The 16,519-nt window shown below is 38.2% G+C and overlaps 2 protein-coding genes across 4 annotated transcripts in view; one reads left to right on the plus strand and one right to left on the minus strand.

The window, feature by feature from the left end:
• Positions 1–803: 803 nt before the first annotated feature.
• bcl7a (BAF chromatin remodeling complex subunit BCL7A) lies at positions 804–6,987 on the plus strand. Its single transcript, XM_034123058.1, has 6 exons — positions 804–975; positions 2,560–2,641; positions 2,800–2,896; positions 3,014–3,163; positions 4,188–4,291; positions 4,609–6,987. The coding sequence occupies exons 1-6, from the start codon at positions 884–886 to the stop codon at positions 4,681–4,683; spliced, it is 600 nt and encodes a 199-aa protein (XP_033978949.1). The 5' UTR covers positions 804–883; the 3' UTR covers positions 4,684–6,987.
• Positions 6,988–7,326: 339 nt separating this feature from the next.
• Positions 7,327–16,519, minus strand: part of clip1b (CAP-GLY domain containing linker protein 1b) — a 30,417-nt gene continuing 21,224 nt past the window's right edge. For 2 of the 3 annotated variants that reach the window (XM_034123057.1, XM_034123055.1), the window contains 7 exons: positions 13,651–13,696; positions 13,414–13,457; positions 11,900–11,987; positions 11,645–11,810; positions 11,472–11,560; positions 11,233–11,345; positions 7,327–10,528 (listed from right to left, as the gene is read on the minus strand). In XM_034123057.1, the coding sequence (XP_033978948.1) occupies positions 10,294–10,528; positions 11,233–11,345; positions 11,472–11,560; positions 11,645–11,810; positions 11,900–11,987; positions 13,414–13,457; positions 13,651–13,696 (781 nt within the window). In that variant the 3' untranslated portion in view covers positions 7,327–10,293. The remainder of the gene's footprint in view (positions 10,529–11,232; positions 11,346–11,471; positions 11,561–11,644; positions 11,811–11,899; positions 11,988–13,413; positions 13,458–13,650; positions 13,697–16,519) is intronic. The other variant, XM_034123056.1, reaches the window with a different exon arrangement.

The raw sequence follows: 16,519 nt of genomic DNA on the forward strand, positions 1-16,519 counted from the left end.
ATTGACTATTCTGCATTGCTATTTTAAGATAAGATGGAACTTTATTTATCCCTGGGGAAATTCATGCGTTTATAGCAGCAACAGGGTCAGAGTGAAAAACAGGATTAACTCAAGGTAAAAAATAAAGATAAAATAGAATACAAATTAAAATAACACAAAAATTAAAAGTTGAATATAAAATGATAAAGTCATAGTAACTGTTGAAAAAATATATCACGGTAAAACGTTGACCATTTGAATGGACATATACATATTTGGATTGTTAAATATATTTACATAAGTGTGCAGATGTGAGTGCAGGTTACATTGTGACTTTGTAACTTAGGTAAAATAAATTAAAACGTATTTCACCACAGGGCTATTATTACTACTTTGACATTTATTGAAACTACCTGTATTTATATTAATATATTATTGTACTTAATGTGTATTGTACTATATGTTTGCACAAAGTGTACTTTTTCTTGTAACTTGCTCTGTACCTGTTTTTGTTTCTTTCTTCTGTTGTTTGTACCAGTATGTTCATTTTTTGTTTCCCACTGGGCCTAGGGAAACACAATCTTCTGCCCTGTATGGAAAGCAATACAGTACACTCCCACTTATCTTTCTTATGTTATTTACTTAAGATGTACTTCCTCCACGTTTTAAACCAAACTTCTACTAGTTTCGAGCTGTATTTGCTGGATGAGAGCAGTTTCTTTGTTGTGCTCCACACAGCAGGGACAGGGAGACAGATCTGTCTTCATAGTGCAGCTGCAGCCAGCCCCCCTCTCCCTCTGCTTTATCAGGCCGCGCATGCGCAGTGGCTCCTCTGTGCGCTCTACTGTTTGCATTGTGTCTGAACTGCCGGCGAGCTTTAAAAAATATTATACCCACCGCGGCAATGTCGGGCAGGTCGGTCCGAGCTGAGACCCGGAGCAGGGCGAAAGATGACATCAAGCGGGTTATGGCCGCTATTGAGAAAGTACGAAAATGGTAAGAGAGTGAGAGGGAAAAAAGCGGGCTTGGTTATCTAACACGAGAAAGGCTTCGGCTTGTTGGGGGGGGGGAGGGAAGGGGACGGGGGTGAGGGATGAAATTGAAAGAAAAGGATGATTTCTGAACAGATGTACTTACAGCTCAGGTGCACCGGGGCGCACTCGTGCTGCTCACCGCCTCAGCCCGGTGTCTGAACGCTTTGTATCACTCAGATTGTAGCGGTTTTTTCCATTAACGGCAAAGGGTTGAACCCAGAAGCCATTTCGATGCAGTCACATGAAGCCATTGCTGCCCGCTGTTTGAGCTTGAAGCTCGGCGGCGGGTTTATTTAGCACCGAAACCTCCGATAACTGTTGACTTGGACACAATTTGACGACGGCGCTCTTGAGTCAGAGCACTTTAGTCCGTCTGGAGTTTTAAATTAAGCGCTTTGAGTCGCCCTTTAGGTCCAATAGAGAAGAAGGCACGGTGGGGGTTGGGAGAGGGAAGTAGCATGGCTGAACACGTAGTGACTCAGTCTTAACGTTTCACACAAAACACACTTGTATTCACATTTAACAGCTCACACAAACACATTGTAATGCAGGGAATATATTGTTAATGTTTATATTAGGTGTGTAACCCCGCCTGGTGTCAACATGTATATGTTGTTGTTTTTTTATCAGGTTGTTTAATCAAATGTCCCCAGGTCAAAGTCAGTAAAAGTTGGTGGTTTGAAAATAACATTAATTTAATGTCTTTAACATTTAAAATAAAAAACATTGTAAAACTGAATTTTAAGATTAAAGGTACAAATATGCTTTTTTACAAATATACTTATTTTTCTGTTGTGTTCAAACGTTATGCTACTACTACTAAAGAAGATCATTTGAGTTATTCTGAGTACTATCATTATATTCTTCTTCATACATTTGATTTCATTACATTACATTTAAAAGGTGAATAATGTAATCCACAATATAATTGAACAGATGTCTGTACTTTTTTAAAGGATATTGACATTAATATATATGAAGTAAAAAGGTATACAAATATTCTCTAAACTAAATGCTACTTTCTCAATTGGGAATTATACTGTTTGCCTCTATTTCATTATTTGGAGTTTAAATGATGAATCAAGTTGATCAGAAAATGCATCTGCAACCATTTTTGTTAATTTACTTATTGTTTAAGGATTTGTGCATACAAAGAATACATATATCCTTTTGTTCCAGCTACTCCAATGTGAATATTTGCTGATTTGATTCAAAAGTATTGTAACAGCCTTGGTGTAATTTCATTCAGAGACATGAGTCTTTTGGGGTCCGTAGTGATGTTTATAGTCTATTTATTAATAATGGGATATACTCATGCTGTGTAAATCCTAATAGTCTCCATTCACAGACATTGAGTAGTCATTTAGCAAAAAACTGCCCTACACTCACCCAACTCTAGCTGCTAAAATATGATAAGTTGTTTTATCTTTCTGCATTGTGTCATTTTCACTAACAATCTATCTAAACACTATAAGACCAAGGTAATGTTCTTAATTGTATGATGCCCTATAGCCTTTGAGTCAGCTTTTTTATTTATCCTACACAGGGAGAAGAAATGGGTGACTGTTGGAGACACGTCCCTTCGCATCTTCAAGTGGGTGCCAGTGACGGAGCCCAAATCAGAGGATGTGAGTTCAGCCTCTTTAAGGGGTTATAATTTTCCTTTAAAGTGAACACACTATGTAACTTAATGTTTTCAGCAGGCGTGTTTGTAGGTTGTTATATTCCAGTAAATCATGGAAATTGCTTTTTTTTTTTATAACATATACTTTTTCCCTTTTTGTAGAAAAACAAAAACAAGAAGAAAGGTAAAGATGAGAAATACGGCTCAGAGCTGACGACTCCAGAGAACAGCTCTTCTCCAGGGATGATGGACATGCACGGTACGTAGTGAAAGCCTTAAAGGGCATGGATTTGCAGTGTCTTTTACTCACTCTTATTTAACAATGTTTAACAATCCTACAAAAACAACTAAATGTACTCCTCTCCGTCTTCTCTAGATGACAATAGCAACCAGAGCTCCATCGCTGACTCCTCCCCGGTGAAACAGGAGAACAGCTGTAGCACCAGCCCGACCCCGGAGCCCACCGCCACGTCTCACCGCGAGAGCAGCGAGATCAAGAGTGACCAGAGCCCAGACAGCAAGAGGGGTCAGTCACCCTCACACCTCCAACATCAACAAACATTTCATTTTCATCATTCTTTCTAACTCAACAGACAGGTGGTAGTGTGGCTGGTAGTGTGGCTGATCAGATGCATGATTAGCCACTTCCTGTTTTTGTTTTTCTGCTCTAATCTTCTAATGTCGGAACCAGAAACATCACGACTTGCTCTTATTTTAATACAAATTTAACAGAAAACTAGCAGGTTGTAATAAAAAATAAGCACTTTTTCTTTACTTTCTTTTTTAACAATTCGTCCAATCGTCTCAGCTCTAAATAAGATATCCAATATATTGTTTTTCAAATCTTTTTCACATCGTACATAATAAAAAGGCAGCAACATTTGCTGTCTGATTAACCTAAAATGATAAATATTTTATAATAAAATGTGTTAGTGGACTCTGTATTCCTCACACGCCCGATTATCATTCATTAAGGTTTCTATAACTCCTCTGAATAACAAAAAGCCATCACTTAGACGGATGAACCCATCTATGCAAAGAGGGGCTGCAACAGATGAATATAGGATATTAATGTGACTCAGAAAATAATACTTAAAATGCGCTCTTCACATTTCCAAAAGGCAACGGTGACTTCAAATTGCTTGTTTTGTTGAACGAGAAACTAATGAACTGCCATAAGAAAAACGGCAAATAGTTGTAGTTGAGAAAGTAAAAATAGCAGGTTTTAGGGGAATTTCTGCTTTAAAAAACGACTCGCGTGAAAAAATAAATCAGAATATTTGCTGATAATCTCTTTTTCTCTTCAGCTTTTAAATCTTAATGTTTCCAGTTTTGATCTTTACATCCTTGTTGTTAAACTAAACTGAACTGTTAGTCTGAAATGACTCCATGTCACCGTGCAGTTACTCCACACCACCACACTGTGTCATTAAAGGGTCAGGAACAAGCCGTCCCCAACACATCACCTACAACAACATTGTTCAGTCCTCCACTGCCAGATAAATAAATGCTCCCCTGTTCTAATTTGTGTATGTTTCTTTATTCCTCAGGTAAGACCACGTCTTCATCAGAGACCTCAGAGAGAGCACCGAGTGCTAAGAGAGACCTTCTGCCCTCGGGGGAGAAGGACTCTTCAGACAGCAAAGCCACTCAGGTACAAACACGTCCCCAAACTACTTTCAAAACTCATCAGTATCTGATTTCTTGAAGTTTCTACTAGAAATTATCATTATTATTATTATTATTACTACCATAAACCATATATCAATGGCAAATTACTATCTATCTTTTAAGAAACAAAACTGCTGCCTTATTTCCCGATGCTGTGAGCACCACAACATCTTTAAATCTAATGTTTTAGAAATTATTTTACTCCATTTTATTGGTTTTGTAGCAAAAATCACAGCAAATCAAACAAAGTCTCTCTGATTAATATTTTTCATGTTTATTTTATTTCATTTTCTGTTTTAGGACCTAGATGAGGACACCCCACCCAGCAAGAAAACCAAACTGGAGTCTTCGTCTCCAGACTTTGAGGAGAGTTAAATGTTTGGAGCTGAGTCATTCCTCTCCTCCCTCTGCCCCTCCCTCCATTACCTCTAGATAATTTAGGGCTAATGGACGCACCGGCTCTCCTCACCACCCCACCTCCCTTTCTCAAAACCGAAAGGAGAACAGACGTCTCTCTTCCCCTCCTCCTCCTCCAGTCTGCCCTAACACTCCTCTGCCACAGAGGGAGGATGGATATTACCTCTATTCGCTGGTCCCCCCTCCGTGCTTCCTTCCACACTTCTTCACTAATGCCAAGAGAAGCTCTGACCCCGGGCTGCAGACCCCTCTGTGACCCCCCGCCAGGCCAGCCCTCAAACACTGACCTGCATCTGTGACTGAAAAGAGTTAACACTGGGGATCTGAGATTAGGACGAGGTTGGTCCCAGGCGCTAATCTGAAACCGTTTTTAACACATTTTACTGCTAACGGTTAGCTCGGGATAGAGGCTAACTGGGTGTCGGATCAGCGGCTCCCGGGGGGAACCTCCACCCTAAGACCACGTCACTTCAATCCTCCCGATTCGCCTCCTGTTAGACTAATGTTCTATATTTGTTTAGGAAACGTTTAGGGTTTTTTTCTCAGGAGGGTCAATGCACTGTTATGGTATGTCACAATCGATCACAGATAGATTTGCTGCTGTAGTGGAAGTCTTTTTTCTCTATCCATGAAAAGTTCTCCATTCACATCTTTTTTAAGTTAGTTTGTGGTTTGTAGAAGGAGATGGTACTGGTCGAGATAAACTCTTGGATATGTAGTGAGCACAGGCATAGGTAGCGTAGATCATGAAGGTGTGCCTTGAGTTGCTACGATTTAAAAACACGCTTTAGGTCAAGCCGCTTTTGAATTACAATTTTGGTGCCATGTTTGGTTTTTTTGCCTTATAATTATCACTTATTAGTATAATCCAATATTTATAATCAACTGCAACACTTGTTTTTTTGTAATAATCACTTATCAAGAGTTCAATTCCACTCAGTATGTTAAATATAAAGCTGTTAGCTTAGCTTAGCATGAAGACTGGAAACAAAAGGAAACAACTAGCCTAATAGTTTGTAAACTCCTGTTTTTATACAGATTAAAAGTACAAGACCATAATGTTTAAATTAATGAGCTTTTAGAGGAATAAGCTTTTTGTCTTATGAGTATGAAAACAAAGAAGATATTTTCCAGATTATTATAAAGTTGGACTTTTTTACCTTCAATAAGAGTCAGACTATCTGTTTCCAGGCTGTGTGCTATGCTAAGCTAACTATGTTTGGACTGTGGCTTTATATTTTCTGCACAGTCATGAAAGTGTTTTTTCCCAAGATGTGGAACTATTCCTTTAAAACATTTGTAGACTGGAAATTGAACACTACCCAGAATCATTTACATTTGCCGTACATTTAAACATCTGCAAACCTCCTGAATCAGAGTCTCTGGTCTGTGTCTACATCAGGGGACGTTTTTCTTTCTTCCTCCAAAGTAGAGACAGACCAGTTTGTGGGACTGGTTTCCGTCTGTTCCACTATCATGACCTGTACTGACTCACTTCTCATCTCTGCGTATCGCTACTATCTCTGACAGAAGGGTCTTTAGCTCGAGCGTTGGTTTGTGATTCTCCTTACGGTGCTCTCTATCGACTGAATCCATACACGTGTGGCATCGAGCTCTCGGTTTTCGTGCAGATTTGTGCAATTTACTTGAACTTTATATTGACAAAAAAGCGGATTCAGACCTGTGACCTCGTAATGAACAACCTCACACATTAACTTTCATTAATATTTACTGAATATGGATTGAAATGAATTGAATCTCTGCAAACCAATGACTTCATGACATAACAGGGGCTATAAGAAGTACTTCATGATGCGGAATTACTTGATCAGATTTCAACAAATCAGCATTCACATGGATGGAGAGAAAAGAAAAAAAACAATTGTCTCAGTTTAGAGGATGGATTAGCATATACCTCATTCCCAGTCCAGCAGCGCTGGAACTTAAAATGCTATGTATTGACATTAACAGTTATAAACAGCATTATGTACACTCTGTTTAAAAAATCTCACCTATGTTGTAGCTTTCACCTGATTGAGCCGATTGCTTATAGTTTGCTCATAACTGTGTTTTAAAAAAACAAAGAAAAAAAGAGCTGTGATATAATATCTTGTATGTTGTTGTTTTCTTATCGGGACCAGTTTGTTTGACTTTAGATCTTGTACAGATTTATGGTTTGGTTTGACTTATTTATTCCATCAGTAGTGCTTGGTTTTTATCATGTCCAATGGTTTTGTTTTCTTAATAAAATTCACAAAAGTTTCTTGTGTTTGTGTTCAATGTTTGGAGGGAAGGGTTAGACCATTGGTAGCACTAGTTTAAGTATTATGTATATATATTTCTTTATTATAAAGGTTTAAATAATTGATTGACCTAAATCTAACACATCTTTGAAACGTATCCATCCTGTACAACTGTTGCATCTCACACAATCATTTTCAGGACTTTTGATACAAAGAACTTCAAATAAATGTGCTTTTAACTTAACAAATATATAAATGCAGGACTTTTACTTGTAGTTATTCTACATTGTGCCAATACTGCTTTAAAAAGATCTGAGAGTGTTTTCTGCTAGAGTGAAAAAACCACATGAGCACGAGCTTGTTTTTAAAGTTTTTCTATTGGACTGCTCAGGAGTATACAGAACATAGAAAACAGTGACATCTTACACCACGTCAACATCTGTAAAATAGTTTCCAAACCATTTCTAGATAGTGCCTGAAATAGTTACATATATAAAACATTACACTAATAATAATAATAATAATAATAATTAGACGCATCACTTATAAAGTACACAATGTTTTAAAGTCTATACAAATGTTGTTTTTCTCTCGCATTATACAACAGGGCAGAAAAATAAAATGTCGTACACATAAAAGCTTTCTTTTGTCTCATGGCACTGTGTACACATTTATCAGAAGGACACCTCTGATTAGTATTTACAAAGGTTAGTCACATGTATTAAAATACACTGTTACACGGGAAGATTCAATATGATCCAAATATTGTGCTTAAGAACAAGAGGAGTCAAATACAAGTCGCTACACAGGCTAAATTTAAAAATAATAGTTTGACATTTTCTGGGAAATATGTTCACTTTCTTAGGTAGTTGAAATGATTGATACAACTTTAATATCTGTCTATGAAAGGAGTTATCTACAGATATACCGTATTATTGCACTTATCAGACCGAGGATGGACTGTAAATACAGAAAGATTAAAATAAGCTGCAGCAGAACCAGCTTTCATTTTTCTCAAAATAAAATATTCCTCTTCCTCCTAAAAACTTGGCACCTACATTACCCACAATGCAACCAGACTACCAACTAACAGATTCATGTGACATGTTGACCCGTGTTAAAAAGAATGCTGCTTAGTATTAATTCATACAAGGAACGGCGAGGAACATTTAAATATCTGGTTGTTAATTAAGTCTGTTGTTTTGTTTTCTTCCCATTTACAACTTTAACCTCATGTTTAAAACTGCGACCATAATCAGGGAGGCAATATCATTTCCTCAAAATGTACTAAAAATGCAGTTTAGATTTATGGGAACACCATTCTGTGGGAAAACTGTTTTTTACCTGGAGACACTAGAAGCTTTTCAGTACTTTTCTTTACTCCCCAACACCTCGATACAGACTTTAGGTGTCACATTGTTGCAGTTACCCTGTAAATACAGTATAAGACTACATCTGCCTTTCAGCACCTCTCATTTTAACATCTTGATTAGTTAACCTGTAGAAAAACCAGTGTCTAAAAAACGTTTACACACTTTGTGCTAAGCTAAGCTAACCTGCCTTAACTTGGTTCATATTTGTCATACAGACAGAGTAGTGTCGATCATCCCATCTAACTCTCCACCAGAAAGCAAATAGGTGTATTTCCAAAAGATGTCAAACCAGTTAAAAGAGGGCAGTATGAAATGGGACAGAATAATCTGTACTGACTCTTAAAATAAATTCACTTTTGTTTAGAATCAAAGTGAAAGCGCTGTTTGTTTCGGCTGAATCTTTAAAGTGGACAGTGCAAAAAAACGAAGTTAGTGTAGAGGCTTCTATAGTTTTATCTGGTTAGTTTTCATTCTGTAACATGAGGCGTTTGCATTTCAGAAGCCCGCCTAGTGGTCCTAGTTCAGACTTTACACTTGAATCAGTGCTAGCTTATGTCCCTGTAGGAATGTCACTGGTTAGCCAAACATCAGACAATAAATAACAAAATGCAACAACGTCATCATCAACGAAACCTCTGGAGCTCTCAGTGGCATTAATCGAGAATATTAACCTGAATGAGTATCTGTGGAAATGAGACAACACAAACAGAGACAAAACCAATCTATCTAATCAAGTGGTTCATTTTGTGTATGCACATGTAGATGAACTTTAAAACTCAAAATCTACACCATTATAGACCAGACGTCCTTAAAGTGCTTTGAATTTATTTTACTTTAACACCCAAAATTCCTGGTGCAGGCTGATGAAGATATTAATAGTGAGATGGTTTTGTCCAAACATAAATCTGTGACTTCATACAAAATGTAAACGAGTAAACTGACCTTCATGTGTAAAATCTGTCCCTTTAAGTCAAGGTGTACTTAATTAGTTTGTTGTCTTTGTTTGCATCTCATGGCGTTCACTGAGAAACCTTGGAAGCTACAATTTCCAACGTCAAGACTGACATTTACTCAAAGTATTAGAGGTTTTACATAGATGAATATTTAGGTTGATAATGACTGAGTAATAGGGCCACTAAAAATACAAAAGAATATCAAATAAAGAAAAAGCCACAATCAGTTATATTATACAGTCATAATATTTAAACAATAAGACAGGTGTCTATTCAAAATCTTTTGAGTATAAAGCTTTAATAATTTGTCGGAAAATATTTGGAAATAACAATTTTTTTCAAATAATTAATGGGATTAGATTTGATGACTTAGTGTATAATTCTGCTTTTTTCTCAGAACATTATGCCTCATTTCTTTAGAATGTTAGATTATATTTTTCCTGGACCTTATATTTTGTTTTAGGTGGATATGCTGGAAGAAGCACTTTGCAAAAATATTAGTAAATATTATAAAATTAGTAAAAAGTTAAACATGGCAGTATCTGTCTGATTTTTGCAGCCGTATAGACTTGAGGAATGTGTTACTTAAGACAGTAATGTAGAGGTGCTTCGTGTTCCCTTATTTAAACTGTGCTTAATCAAGTTGCATCATTTTCTGCTAAATATCAAATAAAGCCTAAAAAACAACACTTTTAGAAACAAATTTAAATGCAAAACAGCACGATAAAAACGTTGAGTGCAGAGGACGGATTCCTTTTTGTTAGAAACATCAATATTGCGCAGCATATTTGGACGAGCGTTGTGCATTACAGTTTATCTTCAGAGAAAAGCTGCAGAGTAGAGATTCAGAGCAGGACAGTGGCTACCAGTGATATGCATAAATACAGTAGAAAAATACAATATGGAAAAGATCTGACGGGAATTAAGCAGGAGGATGAAAAGGTGAGTTTAGGAGGAAAAGGAAGGAATTTAAATGCCGGTAAATATCTGTTGGAGCTACTAGAAGGTCTGATCATCGTTGCAGGACTCGGTGGCGTGTCCGAAGGCCTCGCAGAAGTCGCAGTACGGCCTCTCGTCGGCCGGGTTGCCTCGGTAGGTGGTGTGGGGCAACGAGTCGGGGCTCTGGGCCTGGGTGGGGCAGTCCTCCGTGTCGTGGAGGTCAAAGGAGTCGCAGATATCGCAGAACAGACGCGGAGTCGCCTTCTTTTCCCGCTTTGACTCACCGTCATCAAACCTGCGGCAGAGAAAAGAGTCATGTGTATGATTTATCTTCTTCCTCTCCTTCCATCATAGCCACACTGTTTCACTGGATGACCTGTACATACTTCAGTAGCATGAACACACACAATGTAGTTTATTTGAACTCAATCCCACATATAGTACACCATCCCTCCGTAACAAAGAGTACCAAATATGGATTCATCCGCAGATAGAAATAGTCCCCAAGAAATACAATATTTCCCGTTTGTTTGATAAAAAACTACAGTAACCAGGGTTCAGATGTTTGTTTAATGACTTGAAAGGAAATCAAAAGTGTAAAAATCACAATATTTCTGCACATAAAGCCTTTAATGGGTTACATAATTAACTTTAGGGGTGCTTGTATGCATATTTTGTAGGACAAAACCACTGTCTGTCCTTGTTTCCAGCCTTTACGCTAAGCTAAGCTAACTTTGCCTGGCTGTAACTTCATGTTTAACAGACAGACATGAGTGGTATCAATTTTCTCATCGAAAGTAAATAAATATTGTTCCCAAAACATCAAACCTTTCATTTAAGCAAAGTGTGGTTAGGGAGGTAAGGCTTCTGCTTATGACTTTTTTTCATTTTCTTTAATCAGCCAATCACTTTCTCAATGACTTGTTATGATTGTAGCAAGTTTGCAATAACATAAGAACACAGAGAAGCTTCATTTGATATAATTGATATATCCCTTACTTATCAGTGTCGTCGTTGCCGTTGAACTCAGCCAGAGCGAGCTTCTTCAGTTTGATCTTCAGCTCCTCGTTCTTCCGCTGCAGATCCACGATCACACTGTTCAGGAAGTTTATCTGATGGGAGACGAAGCGAGACACAGATCACCTTCAAGTGGGCACAGATAAAAGCTGAGAACATACATTTTTGTTATCTTCTCCATCTGTCTTTGTTTGGCCTTTCAAACCCTTTAAAAATCCCACCTTTGTAAGAATTTCTTTTCGTCCTGACAGTCTTACCTGCCCCTCGGCGAACTCCTTCTCCTCCCTCAGCTGCTCCAGTGCTGCGTCGCCTGCAGGAGCATCAGAAAACAGGTTGACAAAAACTAAAATATCCTCACCAGAACAGAGTTCATGTTTTATCCTCCTCTCCTCACCTGAGGGTGGAGCCTCCCAGTCTTCTCCCTCTGAGGCCTGTGATCCCATGAGCCTTTGCTCCAGACTGTGGACTCGGCTCTGCAGCTGAGCTTTGTCTCTCTCCAGCGTCTCCACGGCCGAATGCAGCGTCTTGGCCATGGCGTTTTCTCCTCGAAGTACGGCGATCTGCAGCAACACAGAAAAATATGAAACCCTCATCGAGCTGAGAAAAGAGTGAAGTTTCTAAAGAATTTGTAAAGGTCACGTGTGAATACCTCGTTCCTCAGAGTTTCCAGTTCCCGGTCTTTGTCTGAGATTAAGGCTCCAGTGGTTTTCTGGAAGTTCATTTCACCATCCGTTTCTCTGTAAAAAGACCAATATTTAGACTGAGGTCATCTTTGTTTTTTATAATCTCTTTGCATACTTTAGTTTTCTATTGTTGAAACTAAACATCATTTTCAGGATTGTGTGATCCAAACAATTCGAATTACTTAAAACTATACAGATATATAGCATAAAGATAGATCATCATCTCCAAAATGTACAAAAATATTATGCTCAAATCCTTATTTGTTAGCATTTAGCAGACAAAGAGCGGCACACACCTGGTATAAAAGGCGGTCTGATAGGATCATACATTTATTTTTTACGACCAGAACATTTTATTTGATCTGATGAACAATCTTTATCAAATTGAAGATTTGTGAAAATATCATAAAATATAACATTTGAAGCTTCATTCAAAAACTTCAAAGCTTTAATATAAGAAGGGACATTTGGTGAAGCCCTAGTAAACCATGAACTTTACCCAACTGTAAAGGTTACAGCATATATACAGTTGTAAAACACGATGCTGGATTTCACATCTACACAGTAAAAAAAACGAGAAACCATGAACTCAATATACATTCACAACCATGAATCATCAGCCGTGTATTTACACCACCTGCCCCGGTGATACCCAGGAGACACCATCTCTGTTTCAGCCTTCTTGATAAATGAAACTGGATGTGAATCAGGTCGTTTCAATGAATCACATCTCCTGTCTTCTTCCCCTCCACCTGAGAACACGCTCTCGCTCCAAATGTATTATTTCTGCTCTAATTATTCTGCATCACCTCTTCATTTCCCTACAGCCGACACCACAGAGCAGTCAGCTGCTCTCCATCTCTCTTCTCCTTACTCTGATCTTACTCTGATCACTTTCACCTACGACTGTCATCCTGTCTATCATTTACACCTCATCAAACATTCACTGTTAACTGAAGTCTCTGCTCTGAAGATGTTTACATCCTCTGATAACTGAGCTGAGAAGACAAAAACTTTCTGTTTCCAGACTTAGAGAGTGACTAAAATAAGACCAAACAAACACAATGAACACATTTAAAACATCTTACTCTCCTACCAGAAGTGGAAAAGTCTGTCAGGCCTAATATTCTGATGAACACAATCACATAATATACCCTTAAAATCAGCATAAAACGACATTATATTGGGTTATAATTAATTGATTAACTGACTAAATGAGGGAATCGCCTTTAATAAGCCAGTGTATACCAGTTCATTACATATTCACTGGATTGACTATCAATTAAGGTTCATCAAGTAAATCACAACATGTACATAATAATTAAAGAAGCATCAATGTCACACTTTCATGTTTAAAGTGTGTACAACCTCAAGGGATTTCCTAATAACATATAAAACAGTCTATCAGCGTGTGTTAGAAGAACATGACAGAAATATAAAACATACATATTTATTAGGAACATATTTCCTAGTCTCTTACCTGGTCTTCATGTCTGCCTGCTGACTGTTGCGGTCGTCATTGCGCTGAGAGGGAAACACACACACGAGGCATTTAAATAGAAGCTAAACCCGTCTGAGCTCGGTCGCACAGTGGGAAGTAAATCCTCGCTGTGCCAAAAGCTATTAATCAAATCACCGTTTCTGACTCAAGAAACCCTGATCCATGACAGGAAGAAGGACGTCGTTTATATAATAAAATAATTAGAAAGGTCTGTACCTCCTCAAGATGCTGAGACTTCTGGGAGGCCAGCTTCAGCTCCTCACTGTGGGGGAAGAGGAGGAAGAGAGTTTAAAGTGTGCACTGAAGGAAGGTATCTGTGTCACCATCACTGCTGTATGCTTACATCTGGTCTGGGGCCAGATGTGTTCACACCTGTTAATGCACCCACACATTAACAAACTGGCACCTTCAAATACATTGTGGCTTCACCTGCTCAAAAATGTTGGTGCAAAAAGAGCTTATTTTAGAGTTGATTATGCCCTGTAAAGTTCTAACCAGTCAGCAGAGACAGAGCAACATTAGCATTTATTTGGGGTTTAAACACCTCCAAGTCCAATCTTCACTTTCTTTTTTAGCTCACTTTGGTGTCTCTACCAACTCCTGAGGGTTATATCCCGTTCTTTAGCGGCTAAATGCTCAGAGATATACAGGTTGTCGTTTGTCATTGTTGAGTCATTTGATAGTTCTCTTTTGGTTCGTGACTACAATCGAGCCCTATGACACATAGTCCTCTGATCCATTGTTAAAAGGAAAATATTGATTATAGCCACAAAGCAAACCAAGCGTACGGATAAAGGCTCTAGTTTAAAATGTATTCAAGTCAATTACGTCTTCATAAAAGCAGAACATGTTTGCACTACAAACATTGTGAGTTGAAAGTGAATCTACTGTAAGGCCCTCACTTATACTGATACCATCCACAGACTAAAAAGCCATCTGTTGGTCTTTATATCAGCTGCTTATTTCCACTATTACATCGTCCTACTTTAACATCTTAACGGATTGGACAGCTGTAAACCCACAGTGGTTTATACTTGCTGCATAAGATACAGTAGTGATACAGTACACACACATCCACGAGTGAAAACACCACCAGGGAATTAAAAAGCTGACACTTTAATCTCAGCATATGACCAAATGTAGCCCAAGAGACAGATGCACACACTGTGTTGTCTGGGAATATATGAACTTGGATATGTTTGGATGCTGGAACCAAATGATTTTCTGGAGAAATTGAAATTAGCTCCATGTGGGTCATTCTTAGGATTTGTCTCAGAGGAAGAAGCTTTGTGTGACTAAGAGCTGCGTCTGAGCACCAGCTGGGTGAAATGTTTGGCTACCAGTCCCTGCTGTATAACAACATCGGCCATTACAGTTAATGGGACGAGTTGAAGGGAAATAGGACTACTAAATATGGTTTCTTACATATACTTGTAAATAAAAAGTCACTGCAATGTCTGTCATCAGTATTCTCCATTAGGATACAAATAAATGTTTTAGCAGAGAGTGAAGCAGCTGGGGCAAAGATTTTCCAATTTGATGCATGACAAATTGTTTCATGCATCATCTTTGATTTCATTTCTTATTACCTTATGCTCTGTGTTTTTCCAGAGAGAAATTATATCAAAGCTTATATTTCTAGACAAAAACATGTGGAAGACAGTACAAGAGATCTTGAAGCTGCATTAATTACTTTTGGTCGGTCGACCACTTTGGTCCAATTTAATATTTGTCCACTACTTTATTTGACCAAATACCTGCTAAACTATCTTATCCGATCAGCCTTAACTGCAAAATAGTAAATGTCAGCAAGCTAAAAAATGAAACTAAAACATTAACATGTTGACGCTAAGCAGGTTTAATGTTAAACATTGCCATTGTGAGCATGATAGCATCCTGATGTTAGCAGTTAGTTTAAAGCACTGCTGTACCAAAGCACAGTCTCACAGAGCTGTTAGCGCGGCTGTTTTATAAGCCTTACTAATGAATGAGGACTCTCATATATATACCCAAACTGACAGACAAACCAATCAGGATTTGACCTCAACAAAGACCATCAGAGCTGTGGTGCACACAGCTGCTCTCTTAGAAGAAACAAAAGCCACATTTAGTCCACACACTGATGTCATAGTGAAAGTGGCGGCCATGTTGGAGCCAGGCGGTCCTAGGAGCCGCGACGGAGTGATTACATAAGAGCAGCAGACTGAGGAAGGATGGAGAAACACATTGTTGAGACGAGACGGGATGGAAATGGAGGAAATTAAACAGTGACAAATCCACAGAAGTGTTTCACAGGATTTACCTTTATGCAGAATGTTTGGTTTAAAAAAGAAAAGGCATTGATATTATAAACACAGGTTCTCTGCAATAATATTGCTTGACATTTCCATCTGCTGCGCTTCCCGAAGGATGCTACATATTGATGACTATAATTCAGCCAATTAGATTCATCTGGAGCTCTGACGTCACAGCTCTGGGCTCTGATGACTCAGGGGAGGTGTGTCAGAATGATGTAAAGACTCAAAAACACACGCACACACACAAAGTCTATAAATAGACCTCGACTTTGGGCTGGAGATCATCACAAACATTTGGAAGTGAAAACATGCTGATGAAAGATGCAGTATTTTTACCCGGCATCAAGAACAGTTTTAGCTGAGCGGTCAGTCAGAGCGCTGCTGGTAATTTTTATGAATTTGTTGCTATGCCAACACAGTGGAAGCCATGAAATTAATCATGTTAATAGATTTAGCTTCATCATGTTTTGCCCTTCTCTATGCATGAAGGTCTTAAATGGATCATACCAGTGGTTTTTCATGTGACCAGTTAGTACTTTCACATAATAGCAAACCATTTTGCAAAACACATTTTACATTTTCTTAACCACTTCATGGATCTGTTTTCATTCATTTACATGAATTCCAAGAGTAAGAACAAGATACAAATAAAGTAATATAACAAATGCATTTTGTGATAATTCGGGCTCCCTTACAGTCAAGATGGCAGCGAAGACAACAAAAAATGTTGATTTGTTCAACTTGTATAATGCCTAACTTAAGTGGATCATATTTGGTAACAGAGTAAA

Source organism: Trematomus bernacchii, unplaced genomic scaffold (genome assembly GCF_902827165.1).
Source record: "Trematomus bernacchii unplaced genomic scaffold, fTreBer1.1, whole genome shotgun sequence".
Classification (NCBI taxonomy): domain Eukaryota; kingdom Metazoa; phylum Chordata; class Actinopteri; order Perciformes; family Nototheniidae; genus Trematomus; species Trematomus bernacchii.